The sequence below is a fragment of the Panthera onca genome, chromosome D1, assembly GCF_046562875.1.
Source record: "Panthera onca isolate mPanOnc1 chromosome D1, mPanOnc1 haplotype 2, whole genome shotgun sequence".
Lineage (NCBI taxonomy): Eukaryota > Metazoa > Chordata > Mammalia > Carnivora > Felidae > Panthera > Panthera onca.
In genome coordinates, this window is record NC_138348.1 from 10,562,883 (window position 1) to 10,586,868 (window position 23,986).

The window sequence follows — 23,986 nt, forward strand, 5'->3', positions numbered from 1 at the left end:
AAAATAGAATTTGTCATATTATTGAAGCCTGCTGTGTCTTTTACATTTTGTATCACTCAATCCAGAAACTGGTGGTGGGGGGGGGGGGTGGGTTATTTTAGATTCTTTTTTTCCTTCATCACCTATGTTTAATCAATCATTATAGCTAAAACTTACCCTCTTTTTCATTACTTTTCTGAATCATTGCAATAGTTATCCATTACTCCCTCCCACACTCTAGCCGTTCTTATCAAATTTAACCTTTCTAATGCATTTCTCCCTATTCAATACTTTTTCCTCAAAAATAAATCCAAGCCTGTCATTCCCTACTTAAAAACTCTTCAATGGCTTCCCACTATATTCAAGATACAGTTCAATACAATACAGTCATCAATCTTTGATGATTTGTCTTAGTATCTGGCCTTTTCTTCCCTCTCCAACTTTCACTCGAACTGCTCCTTCTTGTCATTGTGTTTTAATTATATTTTAGTTATTAGAATATACTATGATCGTTCTCACATTTTGGTTTTTGCACTAGCTACTCTCATTTGAAATGTCTTCCCACCTTCCAATCTGCTTCATCAACTACAATTAACCCCCCTGCTCAGAGGCCATATCCTTCATAAAGCTTTATTTCCTCTTATATCCCAACAGAAGGATCATTATCTCTTCTGTGCCACTTCATTTGTTTCATACTTCTGTGTATATATATATATATATATATATATATATATATATATATATATCACACTGCATAGTCTTGATTTGTTACCTGTTTGTTTCTTCCCCTAAAACAAAAAAACAAAAAACTCTTCGTGGTGAGGTCCCTTATTAGTCTTTGATAACTCCTGAGTTTAATATAATCATTAGCACACGGAAGACACTCAATGTGTGTTGAACTGAAATTCTTAGACCCATGAAATCTTTTTATAGCAACTGATGAAACCTTTTGAGACAAGGCCGAAAACCAACAAAAAACGGCAGCACATTTAAAAGAGAGCTACATGAACTCACTGGCATGATTGATTCTGCTGAGCAAGGCTTTCTGAAGTGCTGTTCCCTATTAGAAGAGAGGGGGAATCTGAATTCAGAACAGATTCTTGGGAGATTCTCCTGATTATGAAAAAGCAGCCTGTTCACTTTGAAAAGCAACTGCACAGATGATCAAAGCAATGATGAGAAATAAGAAGCAAGGGAAATGAAAGGGAAGAAAGACAGCAGAGACTTTCAGGGCAGGAAGGAACTTTAATGAGGAGAGAAACAGTCAAAGAGGAACAATGAAGGGACTATGAGTCGGATGACTTTGGATTCATCCTTTGTTCAAGTAGAAGCTAGTTCTGGTAGAAGAAGTCATGCTGAAATGTACTCTTTACTTGTATTTTAAAGTTTTCCTGAGAATTACGTAGTATCACTCACCAAGTCTTTATAGCCTGCCCTCTAGAGACAACCACAGATCTTTTTTATGGTCTCTTACGAAAGCTCTCTTAGGGAGAGGTGACAGCTTCAGAGTTAAGACAGGGTTGACAGGTTCAGAGTACTAGAAAATAATTTTTCCCTCATAATAACGTATTTAAATAGGGAAAAGCTTTCCACTTGGAGCCTACAAAAATATGTGCAGAGAAATTTCTTGAATACCGAGAAGAAAAAATCCAACTTGTTTTGTATTTTCTTTTGCACAACACCTGTGGGCTTTGTAGCAGCTTTTTGTTATACAGAGATATCATTAGGGCCCACAGCAGGTATGAGCACCAGGAAAAATCTCACATTTTTAAGGTTCTTAAAAAGTACTCTCAAATTCCTCTGGGACAGCTGTGAGACTATCTTCATTACGATGACTCTGAAAAAAAAATTAACCTCATGTAAATCATATCATGCTTCCTAATATCATACATCTAATGACTTAGTTTTAAAAAGATATAAGCAGTACTGATGTTTATAGAGTAAAATGTCAAAGTTCCATTTGTCCTCTTTCCGTCCCATCTCTACTTCAACCCACTCTCTTAATTCCTACTAGACGTTGGTAGGTTTGGCAGACTTCCAGACTTTAACAATAACAAAATATTCTTCTTGAACATGAACAGATGCCAGCACCCCACAAGTTACCTTGTCACGATATTTCCCAATTTTTACCCATTTCTTCCTTCCCAAAGTCACTGTCATTTTGACTTTTAGGTAATTAATCATTTCTTCCTAGTTTTACTAGCTTGCATCCCTCCGTAAACATTACAGTTCAGGTTTAGTTTTGCCTGGTTTCAAACGTCATACGAATGGAATCATAAAGCATGCATTCTTTGAGTCTGACTTTCCATACTTAACATTGAATAAATGAGAGTCATCATGTTGTTAAGGGAAGCTACAGTTCATTTTAATTACCACGTAGAATTTTGTTAGAGTAACATTCCTCAATATATTCACCACTCACCCATTTGCACTGTTTCCACCTTGGGACTATTATGAATTAATATTGGTATTTCCCTGGAAGTATACCTTAGTACATCCCCACACACATTTCTGCTGGATACGTACTAAGAACTAAAATTACTGATAGGGTATATACACCTTAACTTTCCATAATAATGCCCCAAAAGTTTTCAAAGTCGTTGTAATATTTTATATTCCAAGTAGGAGTGAAAGATTTCTTTTACCCATAGTCATTATCATTAGTTAGAATTGTATTTTGAAATGTAATCATTCTGTTAGGAAGTTAATATCTCAGTGCAGTTTTAGTTTAATCTTATTACTGAAATGGTTGGATTTATGTCTAATACCTTGCTATTTCTTTTCTATAGGTCTTGTGTCTTTTATGTTCCTCCCTTACCTATTAGTACTTTCTATATATTATCTTAAGTTTTTGTTGATCTTATTTCCTTATAATTTTTCAGTGTTCTTACTCATTAGTCTAGGACTTCCAATGTGCATCTTAATTTACCAGTGTTTCAGATGAATGCTAATTTAATTCCAGTAAAATATAGAAACTTTGTTCTCGTATAGCTCTATTCCTTCCACCTTCCTTTGTGTTATTATTGTCATATTACACCTACATGTCATATAGTCAACAATACAGTGTTATAATTATTGACTTTGTAAACTTATTTCTTAAAATTTCAGAAAAAAAGGAGAAAATATGTATCTATAGAACAGGGATTGGCAAATTATGGCATATGGACCAAATTTGGCCCACTGCCTGTTTTGGAAAGTTTTACTGGAATAAAGCCATATCCATTCATTCATATATTGCCTATGGCTGCTTTAATGCTACAAGTTAGAGCTGAGTCATTGGGAATTAAGGTTGATAATCACATGACTTGAAAAAAAGATTATTTTCGATTGTCCGGGTGAGTTCAATGCAATTTACGCAATTGTCTTTTAAATCAGTTAAGAGAAGCACAAAAGATATATTTATATTGTTTTTATAGTCATCTGCGTAATTACCTTTACCTGATGCTCTTTATTTCTTCAGGTGTTGAGTGCCATCTGATATTACCTTCTTTTAGACCAAAGAATTTCCTATAGTGTCTAAGGCAGTTCTCCTAGCCACACATTCTCTTTGTTCATCTGTGTATGTCTTTATTTCACCTTCATTTCTGAATGGATAGTTAAAGGATATAGAGTTCATGCTTGACTGTTTTTTCCTCCAACACTTTAATATGCCATCTCACTACCTTCAGGCCTCTGTTGTTTCTATTTTTTTTTTTAATTTTTTAATGTTTATTTTTGAGAGAGAGAGAGAGAGAGAGAGAGAGAGAGATGGAGTGTGAGTGGGGGAGGGGCAGAGAGCGAAGGAGACACAGAATCAGAAGCAGGCTCCAGGCTCTGAGCTGTCAGCACAGAGCCCCATGTGGGGCTCGAACTCACAAACCGTGAAATCATGACCTGAGCTGAAAAGTCAGAAGTTTAACCGACTGAGCCACCCCGGCGCCCCAGGCCTCCATTGTTTCTGATGAGAAGTCAGCTGTTAACCTTATAGTGGTTCTATTGTATATGAAATCAATTTTTCTCTTGCTGCTTTTAAGATTTTCTCTCCTTTTAAAATAAGTTTGGGTCTCAGGTGTCTAGGAGTGAATCTCTTTGTGATTATTCTAAGTGGATATTATTAAGCTTCTTACATATATAGAATAATACTTTTCATCAAATTTAGGAAAATTTTGGCCATTATTTCTTCAAGATTTTTTCCTGTTCCTCCACTTTCTGGGATTCTCATTATGCATATGTTGGTGTACTAGATGGTGTCCCATAGATCTCTGGGGCTCTATTAAATTTTCTTATTATTTCCTGTTCTTCAGATTGGATGATCTATATTGTTCTATCATGTTTGCTGATTTTGTCTTCTGTCAGAGATCTGCTCTTCAGTCCCTCTAGTGAGTTTTTCATTTCAGTAACAGTGTATTTCTAAACTCCAGAATTTCCATTTGGTTCTTTTTAAAAATTAGTATTTCTTTCATTTATATCATTGTTTATTAAAAATTAATAGCTTTATATAAAGAACTGTACATATTTGATGCAATTATATGAATTTAGGTGCAATTAGATGAATTTAGACATACACAAATACCATGATACCATATGACTACAATCAAGGTAATAGACATTAAGACTCTTATTTGATGAGTCATCATTTTTAATATTAATATGTTAACTAACATATTAGTCAACTTGTTTTTCTTTAGTTCTTTAAAGTCTTTCTTTGTGAAGCCCATCATTTGTCATTCTCTTCCTCCCTAAGACTGTATCTATTGACTGCTTTTTTTCAAGGGTGTCACTATTTCCTGTTTTTTGCTTGTCATATTTTTTTTGTTGTTGTTGAAAAGTGGATATTTTACATAATATATTGTAGCTACTCTGGATTCTGATTCCCTTATCTTCTCCCCAAGAGTGGTTGTTATTGCTGCCTTTTGTGACTTGCCTGTATCAATTTTGTGGAGTCTGTGTCCCTTGCAGTATATAGCCTCTGATATATCAATCTACTTACTTTTTTCATTTTTTCATTTATGTTTTTAATCTTAAGACTGGTTTAATGGGGTTCTTCCTTGGTCAGGATAGGTGGTCAGCCAATCAGTGGTCAGAGGTGTGCTTAAACACCTTGTGATGTGCTGTACTGTGTCTCCCTAAAGTTTATATATTAAAGTCCTAACTCCTAGTGCCCCAGAATGTGACTGTATTAGAAGACAGTCTTTAAAGCAGTAATAAAGTTATAATAAAGTCATTAAGGTGGGCTTTACTCCAAATGACTGATGTCCTTATAAGAGGAGGGAAGACCATGTGAAGACCTAGGGAGAAGACAGACATTTAAAGCCAAAGAGAGAGGCCTCCGAAGAAACAAAACCCTGCCAACACCTCGATTTTGGAATTCCAGCTTCCAGAAATGTGAGAAATGAAATTCTAGTTGTTTTAGTCATCTGGTCTGTAATAGTTTGTTATGGTAGCCCTAGCGAAGTAATATATATTTTGAACCAGTAATATTTCCAGCCTTTGTCAATGAATCAATGTAGCTTAGGGGATGTATTCAAAGTTTAGGCTGTTTGTAAATCTGCCCCAGCTTTTAATTTGTGTTTGCAAGGTGTCTTATTCAGCCAGGGGTGAGCAGTTTACTAGGACCCTCTCCAGTGTCCTAATGCATGCATAGCCTAGCCCATGCACATTTATAATGTTCCAGGAAACAAGGATAAGTAGGATATTATCAAGGCCCACTTTGGCTCTCTTGCTCTCAGGATCTCCCCGTTAAGTTTCTGGCTGGTTGCCAGTCAATTCCTACCCGAACAAACATCATGAGCTCAGTTAGGTTGAGTGTTATATTGGCTTTCCTAGATTTTTGGCCACTGAGATGACTACCGTTTTAATAACACCCCTGGTCATTAAACTTTCTGTACTCTAACAGAGTAAAACCAAATAAAAACCAATCCTATGTAAACTTCTGCAAAAGGGAATCTGGGAGTGGAGGCTGGGAGGAATTGGAGCAGCCCCAAACTAAAATGTTTAAACTATTCTTAGTGAGATTTAGTGAATTTTCTTCAGTAAATGCTTCTCAATATTTTGTATGCTTTGGTAAATTTCCAGAATCTTTAAAAGATTGTTTATTGACAGTTTGTCCAGTTTTAGCATTTATTTTTAGGGAGCATTACTATATCCTCACTCAACCATTCTGGAAGCCCCACACATCCCCTCTGTTTAGAAAACTCTTTTTTCCATGTAGTCTCAGTTACTTCTGCACTTCAGTTAGTCCCTGCATGGAGGCCTTTTCTTACTATCCTATGTAAAAATAATCTTTGCTTTGTCTTTTTACTCCATTTCCTTTTACTCCATAAGTTTTCCACTTCCTTAAATTATTTTTATATATATATATATATATATATATGTATGTGTATATATATATATATATACACACATGTATGTAGTATATATAAACACTCAAAAATATAGTACTATAATATATATTATATATAAAATATCTAATATATAAAAGTATAGTATTAATCTAACATATATAGTACTATAAATTAATATAAATATAATATATATATAAAGATATGTATATGTGTGTATATATATACATATATGTACATATGTTTGTGGGTGTATATATATGTGTGTGTGTGTGTGTGTGTGTGTGTATGTTATTTGTTAATTGTCTTTCTCTTCCACTGAAACAGAAAGCTTTCTGATGGTAGGGATGTTGTCTTGTTAATCACTGCATTCTTTTTTTTTTTAAATTCTTTTAATGTTTATTTATTTCTTGAGAGAGACAGAGTGTGAGTGGGGGAGGGGCAGAGAGAGAGAGAGGGAGACACAGAATCCGAAGCAGGCTCCAGGCTTCAAGCTGTCAGCATAGAGCCTCACGTAGGGCTCAAACTCACAAGCCACTTGAGCCAAAGTTAGCTTAACTGACTGAGCCACCCAGGTGCCCCTTAATCATTGCATTCTTAGTGCCTATTACAATGCCTAGTAAAGAGTAAGCCCTCCATAAATATGAAAGAAGGAATCAATGTTGGTACTTAGCTTTTTTAAGCTTGTGACAAAATAATCATTCTCATAAACTTCTGGATTCTGACAGCATTTTGGGATGTTATCAAACTTGTCACTACACTTCTAGAAATCAACTACCTACAGAAATACTAGTCTTATATGCAAAGATCATTGTTTATAATTTTTAAAAAACTGGAAAAAAGATAAATATGCAGCCAAAAAATGTTGAAATAGATACTAAGGAAAAGTATGATGCTACTAAAAGGTATTGTTTTGTTTTATCATGGAAAGATGTTTATGATAGTTGAGAAAAAATGCATGTGAGAAAGCAATATGAATAGGATCACACAGTTAGTAAAAAAGAAAACTGTATGTGTGGGTCTGCGTGTGTGTTTGTGTCTTTTTTGTGTGGATTTGGATGTGTGGGTATGATGAGGACAATAATAATTTACTCTAATTTTACTTGATAGTTTCAGGTATTACTTTGGTAACTTTATAAACAATAAGGAAAAACGTTAAAGGAAATAGTCACATATTCAATTTTCATGAGTTCTAACACATCGTATCATCTCTTTATAGAATGTGTGCTAGAAATCAACATCTCTTGACACGTACACTTACCAAACCAATACAGCCAAAGATTGCGTATGTTAATGCAACAGAAATCTCAAAGGAGTAAGAGAGCAGTAAAATACGTGAAACTTCCCTTCCAAGTTTCTGAAACCAGAAAATAGGGAGAAATCTTGCATTATTATCTTTAGTAAGTGCAAGTACATTCACAGAAAGAGCTCCTACTGTGACAGTCAAAGAAAACAGGAAAAATAAGTAAGATGCTTTCACCATCTGACTTCCCTAGTCATTTTCTACTCCTTAGCCTCTGGCTCCACTTTTTCTAGCCTTAATTCCCCCAGTTCACCATCTACAGCTTCCGTTTTTGATCTTCATCACTCAGCCTTCTAGTCTTCTTAGAACTCTTCATTCTTGTTATTCTCTTCATGACGAGGGGCTCTATCCAAACACTTCAGTCAATAAGATTTGATTCTTCTGTCTCCAATGGTAAGACGCCTACTAAAAGATTTTATCAAGCAATCTTCATGTATTAAAACAACTATTGTTAATTACAGACCTACTTAAATGTATCTGTGTGGTGATAAAAATCTCACATAGAAATTGCTGGAACATGATGTGGAAGGATGGGTAAATACTCAAACACCACCATCTCACTTGGAAGTATAAGGTGATTATGATTTTGCTGGGATAATAAAGCAGATCCCTTCTGTTGCTGTCAGAAAGATATTTTCTTTTTTTTTAAATATGAAATTTATTGTCAAATTGGTTTCCATACAACACCCAGTGCTCATCCCAACAGGTGCCCTCCTCAATGCCCATAACCCACCCTCCCCTCCCTCCCACTTCCCATCAACTGTCAGTTTATTCTCAGTTTTTAAGAGTCTCTTATGGTTTGCCTCCTTCCCTCTCTGTAAAGAAAGATATTTTCAACTACATATCAGGATGAATGATACTGGTCTTAATCCTGAAAATAAATGTAGTTTTTGTGCTGGCTGTAGAAAGACAAGAATGATATGCAGACGTGGAAAGAGTAACATTACAATTTTCTCTCCTTCAGTTTTCTCTTCCTCCTTCTCCATTTTCATTCGGTTTATTTGATATCTTTTATGCAAGAAACTATTAGGTGGTAGGGATTAGACGGTAAGAATGAAATGACCAAAAATTCTAGCTTTCTTAAGGTTTATATTCAAGTAGAAAAGACAGATAATGTAAGGTAACATACGATAAGGTTAAATACGTCAAAAGGGATAAAAAACTTGCTCGGTAATTTTAGGGGACGGGAGGTTTACCCTAAGCCATTCATATCTAGGAAGGCTTCATAAAGAGGTAAGACATTGGAAATAAGAGTAGGACTGAGAAAAATGAAGGAGGGATGCAACATTCTAGGCAGCTTTGAATTTTCATTTACTAGTTTCAGTGTAACCTATCTTGTTCTGGAAAAAATGTAATAGCACACATTACAAGTGTGACAAAATAATTAAGAAATGGAGACATAAAATAGAAATGATAATAAAGCCAAAATACATATCATACGACCTATGGTTTGAAATATGAACGAAAAATTGAATGCAAGAAGGACCGTGTTTTGGGGCGCCTGGGTGGCTCAGTCAGTTAAGCATCCAACTTCGGCTCAGGTCATGATCTCACGGTTTGTGAGTTCAAGCCCTGCATCGGGCTATGTACTGACAGCTCAGAGCCTGGAGCCTGCTTTGGATTCTGTCTCCTTCTCTCTCTGCCCCTCCCAACTTGTGCTGTCTCTATGTCTCTCAAAAAATAAATAAATGTAAAAAAAAAAAAAAAGAGTGACTTGTGTTTTAAGAAAACGATAAAGGGAATTTAACTCGGGTGTAGGGAGTGCATGATGTTAACAGGAGGATAAAGAAAAGACTACAGAGGGTTTGAAATGGCAAGTTACCTTATCAGAATTCTGATCTAATTTTGTTGGCAGAAACACGATTGTAGCATCTTAGCTGGGAAGTTCTGGTGACCTCTTAGCTACCAAGATTGTAAAAAGTCATTTTGCCCACGTTCCTTAATTTATACATGTGAAGTGTTACTCTCAGACAAATTCTCCCCGCTTTTTGCCAGAAAAGTTCGAACAGGCAAACAGCAGAGAGTGACTGAGTTCTTGACACGTGATTTAAGCCTTTGAATCCCACATAAATCAGTGAGTGCCCTTTTCTTGCTTAAGTCAATTTGCATTGTATTTCCTGGCACTTACAACCAAGAGAGCCCTAATTAATAAAAATTAGAGTAAATAATAAATAGTACTTGGTAATTGGGAAGACAGTGGAGAGACAAGGGTACAGGATTGCATCAAGGTTTTGAGCTCCGGAGGCTGAAATAAGGGAGTCTTGCAGCGCAGTACTTTTGAGGAGGCAAATATTTTCCATTTTATATCTGTTGAAATTCTGTTTGACACCAGAAGCATATCCATATGAGATATACAGGCATATTTGGAATTACAGGCCTGGAGTCTGGGAGACAAAGCAGTTTAACTAACAGGTATGTGTTATCATTTGCTCCACTGACACATAAAAAAACTAAGGAACAGGGAAGTTAGGAAACTTGTCCGTAGGGTCACATACAATGAGTATTAAAGATAGTGTTTGAATAAAGTCAGTCTGGTTCTGGATTTATACTAGCAACCATTTTCCTATCTGAGAAGTATGTTTCAGGGGCATGCACTTTTTGGGATAGCTGAACCTACCTGGAAACACTGGTAACTTGATGAATTTGTGGGGTTAGCCAAGCAACTTGCTTATGTTAGAAAAGCTGACATATGGAAAATATTGTAAAATGTTGGCTGCCTTAGTAAATGCAGGAGTAGAATTCTATAATGCCTCCAGGAAAAGATTGTGGGTCTAATATATAAGTTCATTTCATGTAATTAATCACAGCAAACAAAACTGAAACATGTGCATTTGGGAGACTGAAATTGATCATTAATACTGACTTCAGGTCAGCACTGATGGTCCCTTTATAATACAGTGCAGGTAGAGAGCACGATGGGGGGAGTAGGAAGTTCATCCCTCATCTACAATGACTCTTCTCATTAGAATTATTTTTGAACTAAAACTTTCAAATTGTTATTTTTTGTTCTGTTGTTCGAAAATAAAGAGGAGGGGCATCTGGGTGGCTCAGTCAGGTAAGCGTCTGACTTTGGCTCAGGCTAAGATCTCACGGTCCTTGAGCTGGAGCCCTGTGTTGGGCTCCGTGCTGACAGCTCAGAGCCTGGAGCCTGCTTCAGATTGTGTGTCTCCCTCTCTCTCTGCCCCTCCTCTGCTTGTGCTCGGTCTCTCTCTTTCAAAAATAAACAAACATTGAAAACAAAATTGAAGAAAAAGAAAGTAAGGAGGAGCTCCACTCTAGTATGTTCTCATTTGAAATGGAAGATTTTTATTTATAAGTATTGCTGAAGTCTTTTGCAGCACTAATATTCTGGGATTCTGAATTTAAAGCCAACACAATTGAAACAGATTGTGATATCAGTGAAGATACTCACATTTAATGGAAGATGTTACTATCTTACAAAGAAATGCAGTTATTTCTCTAGTACAAGGTATACGATTGGTTATTCGATTAAATGGAAGCAAGACAGATTCATGTACATTTAGCATTTGAGGACACAAGGCAAATTGATGCAAGACACAAAAATAGGCTACACATGAAAAGCTCTGTGTTAAACCAGAAATTACTAGGTGTCAACAATTCCAACTATAAGCATTGGGAAGCAGAATTCTTTTGTTGATTTTGGGAATCGTTTTAAGGTCTAGGATTATACTTTTCTTTCATTAAGAGAATCATCAGTGACCCTACGCCTAATGCATATACACTTATCACTGAAGCCTTCACATTATTTACTTGCTTTGTTTTAATTAGGCATGTCAGGAATTCAAACATTCTAGTAATATTTACCAAAAAATCATGTCAGAATTATTTTTGAATTAAAATTTTCAATCAAGGGGCGCCCGGTGGCTCGGTCAGTTAAGCACTCGATTCTTGATTTTGCCTCAGGTCATGATCTCATGGTTCATGAGACTGAGAGCCCTGTGTTGGGCTCTGCGCTGACAGTGTGGAACCTGCTTGATATTGTCCCCCCTGCCATTCCGTCCCTCCCTTGCTCGTGCGGGTGCACATTTACTCTCTCTCTCTCAAAGTAAATAAACATAAAAAAACCCAAAATAACTTTCAATCAAGACCTTATTACTTAAATAAAAGAATTTCCTGAAGACTGGTAAAAGCTTTGTTTTACCTCCAAAGGCTTTAAAACCTTGGAAGAGAATTGTTTTAAATTAAGATGTTCCTAAGGAATTGGCCACTTACCGCTTGTCCATAATTCCTATATGACACCGAATTAAAAGAAGACAACTCAATTATTGTTAGAACTGATGCAATAACTGAAGTCATTATGCATGAGATGTTCATGATCAGAGCAAATGTAATCTGTAAAGAAGATACATGGAAAGTTTGTTATATTCAAAATAAACACTTTGGTTGTTTGTACTGCTGAAAAAAAATCATCTAGTCAAAATGCTGATCTAGTTTCTGAAGTTTCAGAGGTGTTAGTATGCTTGCCATTAGAGTAAAATATTTTTCTGGTTTACATGATACCCAGTTAATCTGGAGGGAACAGTGAAATATCACACCAATAAGCATCAGTCTTCCATTTGGGCTTAAAAATGTTGTATTTTACAATATTCTGGGTCATATGAAAGAAAGATGAAGATAGGGTTTGAACAAAAGGAGTTCCACTGCAAAGAGGAAAAGAAAAAAAAAGATGGAAAATGACTGCTTGTAAAAATAAGTCAAATAAGGGGCGCCTGGGTGGCTCAGTCGGTTGAGCGGCCGACTTCGGCCCAGGTCATGATCTCGTGGTCCGTGAGTTCGAGCCCCGCGTTGGGCTCTGTGCTGACAGCTCAGAGCCTGGAGCCTGTTTCAGATTCTGTGTCTCCCTCTCTCTGACCCTCCCCCGTTCATGCTTTGTCTCTCTCTGTCTCAAAAATAAATAAACATTAAAAAAAAATGTAAAAAAAGTAAGTCAAATAAGAGTCAATGATTTTTAACCCAGGATTTTCATTCTCTAGGGAGATCCATCCGTATCTTTGGATGTAAGATTTTATCTGTAAAACTGTGAGATCAGACTCATTGACTTCTAAGGTATCTTTGAGCTCTAAGATTCTGAGAGTTTTTTTCTTTCCAATATCTTACCTGTACCATAGATGGATCCTCTGGATAGATCCTCTATCTTATTACAAGATCCAATACTATCCCCAAACTAGACAGACAGTTTGGAAAATAAAGTTTTATAGTAGTATTATGTCTATACATAAAGGCATTATTAGGTCCTATTAAATTTTTTCTACTAGTAAAGTTCATACAACGTTAAAATAAGATAGAATACTAAACCAAAAACGCCCTATCTTTAAATTTAGAAACCTTTGCATAATGATGCTGACCACTATAGAATGTCTACATTAAATTACGTGTTCCTAGATTTTCACTTGATTCTTTATTTTACAAGCACGGTAGATTCCTTCATTGTTTAGATACTCACTAAAACCTTTTAGTTTTGTGACAAGTGATTTCTAGGATACCCTAAGTATCTCCACTTACCACGCCTGGAGTTGGATGCTTTACTACTCTTATTATGGAGACTCCTGCAATGATAAACTGGATATAAAAACATATTTATAAATACTCATTGATGATGCTCATCAACTTAAAACATATTTTTAACAACTCCTCTTCTAAGTCAATTATTTTTAGACTACAAAGAATTATAAAATATAAAGAGGTTTCAGTAGAAGGGGTCAGGACAAGTTTCCATCATATAGTCATGAACTGAAACGTTATAGCAGGGTCACTAATCACAGAAACTTATGGGGAACAGTGGGCAGAATTCAGGTTGTGGGATATGCCAAAGATGACTTCAAGAGTCCTGAGTCAGGGACCAAGTTTGCTTATATCTGCACAGACTTTCTGAACTCACTTGATTATTATTTCGAATGCTATCCTTCCTAATAAATTGAAGCCACTGATTGTAATTACTGTGTATATATCCAGATGTGGAAAAAGTGGCTCATGAGTCTATTCCAAATTGTTTGTACAAAACACACCTCTTGAAACTGTAGTCATTATTAAGGTAACAACTACATTTCATGTTTTTGCCTTTTTTTTTAAGAGTTTCCATTATTTTATACCAAGTTACTTTGTCTATTTCCCAGAAGTGTAAAGCTATGCCATATTGTTTGAAGGTGAGCTGTACAATTCCCTTGATATATTCCTTTTGTCTTATCTGTTTTAGGCATTTTCACAAAGATCTAAGTCAAAGAATAATTTGTGGAAACACAGCATTCATGCTATCCCGTTTACAGGAAGACCAAACCTTGAAGCTTACTAACTCCTAATTATCTTTAAGGATAACTTAAATCTGCACACTCAGCACTTCATTCTGTAACATTCTGTAAGCTGAGATTTCTAAGAAGTACACAGTGAAAGGAAGAACTAATATAAAGGTGAATTTTAAACTAGAGTGCTCTCTAGCTAATTACCAAACCATGTGCTTCACAAGATACCTTTCAAAGTTTATGACCTCAGTGAGAAGTTTTGTGTTTAATTAAATTTGATTGAAGTTTTAGATAATTTATTCTAGGAGTTACACATGCTATTTTTGTAACACGTATGATTAAACGCTGAGGGCCATGAATCATTTATCTGGATTTTGACTGCAAATTCACTATTCTACTGTTCTGTAAAGCAATGCATTGACACCTGTGAACCAACATATAAAGGCAGGGGATCTCCTAGAGGCCACAACTTTCTCTATAGCCCTCTCAAGTGGTGGTCATTTTCTCTTACAGCCCTGATACCATTGGTTCTAGGCATAAGATAAGTGGTCTCCTTCCTCCTCATTATTACTTTCAACTCTCTCTCTCGTCAAATATTGTCAGATTCTACCACCCACTATCTGTCCTGGTTGAAGTCATCTATTGACGACTTGGTCACTCCTCTTGGTGATTTTAATTCTTGTCTCACTCTCTCACACCTCTTACATCTTGGTAATTATCCTTCTAACACCCTGGGCTTGTGGTTCTTTGACTTTCTCTTCTCCAGACCTCTGACCCCATCCTATCTCAGTCACTCACTCCCATATTCATTCTCTTGTGCTTGTTTCTACCAATAAGTGTAACATTTTTCAAATCTCAATTTAAAGTATCCCACTAGGACCACCAGCTTCTATCTCTATACCTCATGCCTGTGGTATCACAACTCTAACAGTCATTTGGATTGGATTTATAATCGAGACCCTCACCTCTCCGTTATATTCTCTCCTTTGCCAGTTTAAACTCCATGGTCAACACGACATTCACTTACATACACTTTCAACTCCTTTTCACAGTTCTTGTTTGATCACAGATCATGGTCAAATCCAAATCCTGATTAAATGCAGTTCTCCTTCCTACTGAATGCCTGCACCCATGTGGCCAAACATGACCTAAGACACACAACAATCTTGACCCATCTCACTACACACAAATCATGTTCCTAAAGCTTAAGTGAGCTCTTAATGCTTAGCGAAAGGCAAACTACTTTTCCACAATGCATGCACTCTCTTTTTCTGGATGACTATTTCATATTCTTTCTTCAAACAACCAGTCCATTATCCCATTCTCATTCTCAGCTCATGATCTGACTTCCTAATTCACGGAGATATCTGAAGCCATTGGAAGAAAAGTTCCATAAGCTCCCAATGTCCCATCTACTTGCAAATCAAAATTTGTCCTTTCTGTTCCTCTACCTTTCCATCCCATTACCCACCTTGGCTCTGTTTACATTATAGATGGACAGTTCTTTGTTGTGGGAGCCATCCTATATGTTTGTGAGGTATTTAGTCATATCCTTGTCTTCTGCCTGCTAGAAGCTCACCCCAGGTGTGAAAACCAAAAATGTCTCCAGACATCACCAAATATTCTCTGAGGGGCAAAACCAGCTCTCATTGAGAACCACTGCTAGAGATGAACTTCCCATGGACCTAGCTATTTTATGTATTAAAATTCATCATCTCTTGCCTACACCAGTACGGGATTCTAATAATCCCAACCTGCTTCCATTTATTTCATATCCATTTTCTCTCTTCTGGTTCAGTCCCCTCGATAAATGACATGATACTACCAACTTACTGAAGCAAATAAGCAAACTCTCTCTTGACCCAAAGTTCCCCAGCTACTACCTCATTTCTCTACATACACTACATTACACCGAACTCCTTAAAGGAGTTGTATCTGTGGTCTCTAGTTCTCCTCCCGTTATTTCTTAAACCAACTCCAGTCAGGTTTTTGCCCCACCATTCAACTGAACCTACATGTCAAGTTTATTGCTGGCTTCCATATTGCTAAATCCAATGGTCAATTCTCAGCCCTATTTGGCAAAATAACAGATTTCAATATAGTTTATCTTTCCTTAATTGTTTACTTGGCTTTGAGGATGCTGTACTCTCCAAATTTTTTATTACTTTATGGCTGTCTAGAAACCACAGAATACACACATTAGAAAATGTGAGTGTAGACTCATTGTGTGAAGAAGGACCCTAAATATGAAAACTAACCAGGCTAATGGCTATTATAATTCAGATTCTTTGTCTTCCACATATCTAAGGACAATCCAACCTGTGGTTGTCACAGTCTATTCCCTCCTGTATCCACATCTCTTATAATAGCACTGGTAAATTAAAGGGTCTCAAAAAATATCTGTTGAAAAAAGGAATTTGATTTTGAATAAGTTACCAACATGGGATTTACTTACATAATTCTGAAAACTCTGTTTAGAAATTGTTCCCTATCTTCCACTAGTGGCACAAATAGTATTTACGGCATGATAAAATCATATAAATATATTCTACTCACGATGACTCCCCATAAAGGACATCCTGCTTTGTAAGTTATAGGTTCGTATGTCCCAAAGACTCCTCTAATTTGTCCCATATACAAAATCAATAGGAAGTACCACATGAAAACATGAAATATGCCAATCATAATCTGGACAGCCTGTGAGAAGAGAATGGTATTAGTACTGAAACCATGCAATTTACAACATAATTCCAGTAAGTGTTAACTAGAAGACACGTTCAAGGTTTTTATGAAAGATAAAAGTAAAATAGCAATGCACTTACCATGTATTTTCTGGATTGGTTAGCTTCAAAAGAGAGCCCTAACTAGAAAGTACTGAGGTTTACCAAATAGGAGTAAGCCATACTTGGAGCAGCAGAATGTTCAATGATAATTCTGGTCAATTCTCTCATAAAAAAGTTGACAGTCTGACTCTACTACTGGCTGTCTTCCCTACCTATCAAATAATGGCAGGAGAAAACTGAAGGTATTTGAGGAAAACTGTGGTTCTAATTGATTTGCATGCAGGAAGCCATGTGGCCAATATTTGCTTGTACATTAGTAATTTATTAAGGTTGAGTCACTTTTTGCATCTTTTATTTATCTTTTCTTTCAAGGCCTAGTTGTTGTGTATCTTGTTCACAAGCATGCTGGGGTGAGGCATGGTCCAACACAGAAATACAAAGAGGGGCACCTGGGTAGCCCAGTTGGTTGAGTGTCCGACTCTTGATTTCGGCTCAGGTCATGATCCCAGGGTCGTGGGATGGAGCCCTGTGTCAGGCACTATGCTAAGCGTGGTGCCTGCTTAAGATTCTCTCTCTCTCTCTCTCTCTCTCTCTGCCCCCTCCCCTCCCCATGCTCTCTCCCTCTCTCTAAAACTAGGGATAAAAGAAAAAGAAAGCAAGAAATACAAAGAATTTCCAATGTAGACTTGCTTGTATGAGGTCTTCCTATTGGATAGGGGAGGGGTTGTGTAGGGGAGAATTATTACTCAACTTTAATTTGTAAGAAGATAATTATAATCCAAGTAAATAGGTGCCAGTAAATTTATTTCTCAATTTATATGTGGACTGGTATTTCATATATTGGATCACATTTTTAACTACTCTTTAAAAATTTCAGAGGGTACATTATTTTCACTTTAACATAAATTTTAATAGGACACTGCTTAGTGTTTTAATAGTTCCAGCTCTTGGTAAAGCAAGTAGCCTAAAAACACATAAATGCAATTGGCTAATATTAGAGATACACTTTAGAGAATTTTCTTTTATAGAAAGACCACTTTTGGGTAACAACCTTATGCACTTTTTACAGATTTAGAATTTAGGATTTCCTCTGCATCAAATTTGGAAGAATGGCATTATCTTCAGAGATTCTTTGGATTTGATTGGGAGAAAATCACAAAATCCTTGAGGGCCCGGACTTCAGGTATCTCCCCGTTGTCACCAGCCTCTAATATGGTGCCCGGCATAGAGCAGGCATCCAGTAAATACCTCTTATAGAAGCACATCAGTATGAAGAACATTAATTCCACATGGCTTTCCAACTGTTAAGTGAGTGGGCTTGAAAAAGTGTCTCCTTGGCAGTTTTCCTGTATGATACTATGAAACATCCAAGTAGCCAAAGCTTGAAAAGGACTCTACAAGAAAGCAAGGTTGCTAGTGTGTGAAGGACAAGATGGGTTTTCTTATTTAAAAATGGTTCTTGGGGCGCCTGGGTGGCTCAGTCGGTTGAGCGGCCGACTTCGGCTCAGGTCATGATCTCACGGTCCATGAGTTCCAGCCCCACATCGGGCTCTGTGCTGACAGCCCAGAGCCTGGAACCTGCTTTGAATTCTGTGTCTCCCTCTCTCTGACCCTCCCCCGTTCATGCTCTGTCTCTCTCTGTCTCAAGAATAAATAAATGTTTAAAAAAAAAAAAAAAAAAAATGGTTCTTAACTTAGAGTCAACAGATGGGATTCTAGGAAGTCACAGTCCTCTTCCCCCAACACAAAAATATGAGGGCCAAAGATTATTATATACACATGAATCTGGGGAGAAGATTCAGAACCTTCTTCCTATGTACAAAGGGGTCTGCGACTACAAAGAGATTAATAACCTCTGTTGAACGGTCAGGTGGGAGACTTAGACAAGTGATCTACACAGCAGCCAAGTTCAAAGGAAAAGTTCACATCCAGTGGAGAGTTCTTTCTCCTTCAGATATGAAAGGGCATGATCTTCCTAATTCCTTGGTGTTTATTAAGAGCTAGCTAAGCTCTCTGTTTATAACTTAAAGAGACGAATTAGTAACCATCCTCGCGCATAGACATCAATACAGTGATTGAAAGAGATCAGCAATGGATCTCTCTCTTAGTTAAAAAAAATACCATGTCTTTGATTTCTTTTTGGGATTTATTTCTTACCCTGTGTATATTGGTTTAGTCAGTATGCTTATATCTAAGCACGTATTTCTTTATGAAGAGACAGAAGATAAGTCAAAATTTGTAGAAGGCAATTAGCATTAAAAAACATTTTTTGGGTGAAGGGGAGTGGGAGATACAGGCTTCCAGTTATGGAATGAATAAGTCACAGGAATAAAAGGTACAGCACAAGGAATATAGTCTATATCGTAATAGCATTGTATGGTGACAGATGGTAGCTATACTTGTGTTGAACATAGCATAACATATAGTCATGTTGAGTCACTACGTTTTATACCTGAAACTGATGTAACATTGTGTGTCAACTAAAAAAAAAAACCCAAAAATCTTAAAAGCCCATTTTTTTTTTATCTTAACCAAATATGCCCCTCTTCAGATGGAAGAACCATCCTCGCTCAACTGAAATAGTGCATGTTCCTGAATTTAATCAAGAGCGAAGTCTTACTTACCCCTAAAACAAGACTGTCTGCTGTAGAGAGTTTTGAACATACACATACAGCCATACTACCAGCATTTCCTCTAGATGATTATGCTTCGAATCTTTGGTGATATCTTTATTAGCAAACTTCTACAAAACGACACAAAACACATATACACGCTTTGCTTCAAAGAAAGTTTGATTCTTTCCCTACTGTTTCACAACCACCTCCCCAAACTCTGAAGCAACTGCTTTCTTCTTTCCCTGCCTTACTTTGTAAAGGTATCAGTTTGCATCTGCCTGTTCTGAATAACAGCCTCCATAAGTGAAAGGTCTCTCTATGACTAAAAAGTATAGGTATATTACAGTTATTTTTCCTGAGTAGGCAACAGTGGCTCTGGATGATAAGGTATAAAGAACACCCAGGGAACAGAGCTAGAGAATTTTCAGTAAAGCTTTTACAATTCATTTGCAATGTGTAATCGATTCAATGCAATTCATAATGCCATGTTTGCATTTCAAACCCAAGTTCTTGTACTTAAATTCATCATGGGCTCATGATTTTTTTCTTTTTTTTCCTACACACATTTGCTGTCTTTCTGTGTGAAAGAACTTTTTCTGCCATCAGACAACTTACCGGAGTTGCTTCTACAATCCTAAAGGCTTCTCCTGTTCTTTTGTTATTGTTTTGTTTTTTCCTGTTATTCCTGCATTTCTCCCTGGTGTTCAGAAAACCTGGCTAATAATTGTATCCTTTATGGATCTGACGTTACATCGTCCTACATCTTCTAACATGTCATACTTGGGTCGATAACATGAATCATGCTACTTAGCCCGGTGATCATCTAAGGTATGATCTTAAACCTGGAGTCTTGGTCCTTTCAGAAAGGAGGGTTTGAGTAAATGATCTCTCATTCCCTATACCCTTAAAATCTCATGATTTGATTATTTTAATGAGTCGTTAGTTGCAAATATTGGTTTTCTGAGTGTCTCTTAAATCTCTTAAAGTATAGAGACAGAAAAAAGCTAGGCAAGAATTTAAGAGCTACTGACAGCAGAGAAAACAATGTTAATCACCTAAGTATAAATAATAAGTTTTGTATATTAAAATGCCACCTCTGAGAAATACCAAAGAAAGGGTATAGGCCTAGACAGCAACCAAGATTGATCATTTTGTCATGCTTAAATAAAAGACACAGAATTTCAGAATTCATGTATAAAGTAATGAGGAAGTCATATCTAGATTGCTAGGAAAATCATAAAAAATAATTAGCCCTTTGGCGTACGCAGAAAAAATTCTTTTCACAAAGCGGATAGTGGAAGCACCACGAGTGACTTGGGGAGGATATTTAGCACCTTTGGCATCTCCATCAGGCCCCCACCCAAACCACCAACACTTTAAGGAAGTACTCATTAAAGCACCAAGAAAAAACAGGTTGTGTGTGTGTGTTTAAAATTCTTTAGCTTAACTGCTGGAAGGAAGAAACTAAGAAATTCGACAATATGTTGCTGGAATAAAGGATAGTTAGCACTTTTTCAAATGACATTCTATCTACATTCAGTTACCCTACAACCCAGTTAAGCATCTCATTTTTGTAAAATTAGATGAATAAAAAATAAATAATAAATAATTTATTTGTATTTATTTTCTGGTGGTCCCATCCCTAATCCCAAAAGCCAGCTGCAGAACAAGCCCCTAGCCCTTATTCCCAGCCCTATCTTCATCCCCTACACTTGCCTTATTACATAGTAATTCTGGAACAGTCACAGAGAGCTCATGTCTAGAAACCTCTTGTCCATCTTTAGCACGCGACGCCTCACTGTCTTCAGAATAAAGTTCAAACTCTTTGGCAGGGCAGAGAAAGCCCTTCATCAAATGTTCTCTGCCCACCTTCTCAGCCTCATCCCTGTCACTCCTTGGGGTTCAGCCCCAACAGCTCCAAAACAACCTTCCTTGGGAAGCCTCTGCCCCACCAGTCCGTTAATACTCCTCTCCTTGCTCACCTAAACCACATCACGGTGTCACCTCACTTTGGATGATCAGGACTGGCTCCCGAGGCAGGGTGAGCTCCCGGAAGTGGAGGGATTCATTTCTGCACTTCCAGGGCCAGACCTGGGCTGTGACCCTGGGACTCACACTTGATGAAACGGACTGGCTGAGGCCATCTGCACAAAGATGGGCGGGGCAGAATAAGGGAGGTGGGGGACACCCAATCCTGTCTCCATGCCCCCTGAGGGCTTTTAACACCGAAGAAATCGCGGAAGCAAAGCGACATCATTACCCCTCATTTTACTTGGTCAAGGTCCTAAGGATCGAGTTTTGCCCTCTCAGGTCCAAGCCGAGGCTAAGAGGGGGATCCCCGCAGGGGCTGGTCTCCCTGCCCAACAGCGCTCCTCCAGCACCCCGTCCGGGTCGTCCTGCCAGTACCCAGGCCTAGCTCAAGAGGCAGATTTCAGCTGGCGGCGCCCTCAGGGCCAGGCCCCCAGACTCTACTGGGCGAGCATCACTGAGCTTTCCAGGAGCCCAGGACCCAGCAGGCCCGCAGGCTCTTCAAGCCACGCGGGCCTCCAACGGCAGCAGCAGCAGCTGCACCTTCCTCTTGTGCCTGCGCCTGCGCAGGGACTCCTGGTACCGGATGGCAAAGGGGGCGGGGACGGTGGGGAGAGGGGCCGTGTGTGCGCAGACTCACTAGGGCTCTGCGGGCCACGTGGTCGGGCCCGCTTGGTGTCGGGAGAAATGGCCCTTCCAAACTTCGCCTTCTGTTACTGACCCTTCTGGTGCATGTTCTATATAATGAGTGGCCAGGATCACTGATGAAAAGTCAGTCCCTCACTTTCTCTGTCCTCAAAGGAAAATTGTAGCACAAGTGGCGCAAATGCATTTTAGGAGGTGTACCTGTTGAAAAAGGCAGGCAGTTGGGTCGATGACTACCCTCCACCGTTTTTTTGTGTTTGTTTTTGTTTTTTGTGTTAAACGGAAGAAGCCAAGGAAGGAAATTAATGAAGAGACTATTTAGCGAGATACCGGCATGACTTTTTGATCCTCTTGCCCGAGGTGAGTTTACCTTTCAGGTTACACTGGTATCAGTTTTCTGTTTGATGTGGAGAGTCGTGAAAACAATCTTTAGGAAAAGGTGTGTAGAGAAGTAGAGGTAGCAGCCGGAGGATATAGAGGAGTCTGCTGTGGGAAGGTAGATGAGGAAGTCGGAGGTTGGGGGGAACCTTAAGCAAAAAATGTGATCTTAAATTAACTGACAAGTGCAGGTACTCCTATTATGCAATTACCATGACTTACTGAGGCAGTAAAGTCACTGCAGAGCGGACATTCCTGCAGCCACAGAATGGCTTAATGTTATAAAGTCTCTTTTGTTCTAGGAAAATTTACATTGGTACTTGGGAAAATTAAAATTCAAGCTTGGGATGTAAATATCTAGTGAGTGATAATGAGCAAAGCATTCAGAAACAGATTTTTCTTTTATAAGGAAATTACCTAAAGGCTGCTAAAAAACCCCTTTTTGCCAAAGGCAAATTACCAGTATATGTTAAAGCCACCAAGATCTTTTAGGATCATGCATAGCCTGAAAATCAGTTATAAACTCAGTAACTTTATTGTTAGCCCCACAGGTAGGTTCCTTGCATTCTGACTCTACAGTCCCCTCAATTGAAAGAAAAGAAAATATGTCCAGGCTGTTCTAATACCTTTACATCTTGTATTGGTCAGTGTATCACCGAGGGTATTTGTTTTAGTGCTGTAATAAAACACTTCAGTTTCTAACATTAAGATTGTTGTTTTGTGCTTTACCTGTCTGAGCAGAGAGCGATCGGACAATATTAAGCATTCTATGCGCTATAGAAAGAGGAACTCGCTTGAATGTATTATCGATATCAGGATTATGGATTTTGTAGAAATGAGAGTCAGTTTTGATGAGATGGTCCCCTATTGGAATTGGCTGCCATGATTGACTGATTGTAAGAGAAGTGATATATCTTTTCATTTAAGAAAGGAAGTTACCTTGGATTTGAGGATTTTCTTGGATGGGGGCCAAATATGTACTCGTCTTTATTCAGCGAATACAATACATATTCATATGTATTCGGTGTGAACATAGGCAAGAATAGACGAGTAGGTCAAACTGTGGGATGGGCAAAGTTCCTTGGTACTTCTTAATTCCTCTGATAATATCACAGATCAGTAAACCAAGTTTGCTTTTCTCAGTCCCCATAAACTGGGTTTAGAAATTCAGAATTAATTTCATTCTTGTTTTTGTCACTTGGTTCTCAAAACGCTGCATCCTTCAACAATAAAGAGGCAGTCAGTCATGGTATGACATCCAATATGACTTACTTTTTTTTTTTTTTGACTTTTTAATTTTTGTCGTTTAAACTATTTTTCCATGCCGGTTATATTGTTAGTTTCTCTTGAACTGGTTCCAAGGATAACAAAGACATTACGAAGGTAACAAAAATATTATGAGGAAATGCAATGAGACCACTACGCTTCTTGATATAACGTTGTTAAGATCATTGTTGGGTCTTATTACAAGAACTCCACTGGCTATAAACCTTGATAGAATATTTTGTCGAAGTTGCTGTGAGCATTTTAATTTCACTTATGTATAGGAGAAAACATAACTTCCTCTGGGTAAACATTAGGTTATTCTAGTAAGAAAAATGGAAATAAATCTGTATAACACTGGGGAAACTAAACAATTGAGTTTATTGTAGATATGCAATAAATATATATGTATATT

At 37.6% G+C, this 23,986-nt stretch overlaps 1 protein-coding gene across 6 annotated transcripts; it reads right to left on the reverse strand.

Annotated features, from left to right (window-relative positions):
• Window positions 1–1,204: 1,204 nt before the first annotated feature.
• MS4A13 (membrane spanning 4-domains A13) lies at window positions 1,205–21,838 on the reverse strand. Of its 6 annotated transcripts, XM_060606807.3 has the most exons (8): window positions 21,518–21,838; window positions 21,240–21,401; window positions 19,267–19,385; window positions 16,416–16,556; window positions 13,126–13,182; window positions 11,836–11,955; window positions 7,561–7,656; window positions 1,205–1,816 (listed from the first exon to the last, which is right to left on the reverse strand). In XM_060606807.3, exons 3-8 carry the CDS (start codon window positions 19,318–19,320, stop codon window positions 1,757–1,759), a joined length of 528 nt encoding a protein of 175 aa, XP_060462790.1. In that variant the 5' UTR covers window positions 19,321–19,385; window positions 21,240–21,401; window positions 21,518–21,838; the 3' UTR covers window positions 1,205–1,756. The 6 variants fall into 6 exon arrangements, with proteins under 6 accessions (XP_060462790.1, XP_060462789.1, XP_060462792.1 ...); XM_060606806.3 differs by lacking the exon at window positions 21,240–21,401 and having other exon boundaries at window positions 21,600–21,838; XM_060606809.3 differs by lacking the exon at window positions 21,240–21,401 and having other exon boundaries at window positions 21,530–21,838.
• Between the last annotated feature and the right edge of the window lie 2,148 nt (window positions 21,839–23,986).

Bases quoted from the DNA above. Each gene is read 5' to 3' on its own strand.
- MS4A13 (XM_060606806.3), bottom strand. From the start codon at position 19,320: ATGGCTGTATGTGTATGTTCAAAACTCTCTACAGCAGACAGTCTTGTT. The intron at 16,557-19,266 runs GTAAGTAAGACT...CTCTTCTCACAG, and splicing joins CAGACAGTCTTGTTTTAGGG to GCTGTCCAGATTATGATTGG. The intron at 13,183-16,415 runs GTGAGTAGAATA...TTTTATATCCAG, and splicing joins GTCCTTTATGGGGAGTCATC to TTTATCATTGCAGGAGTCTC.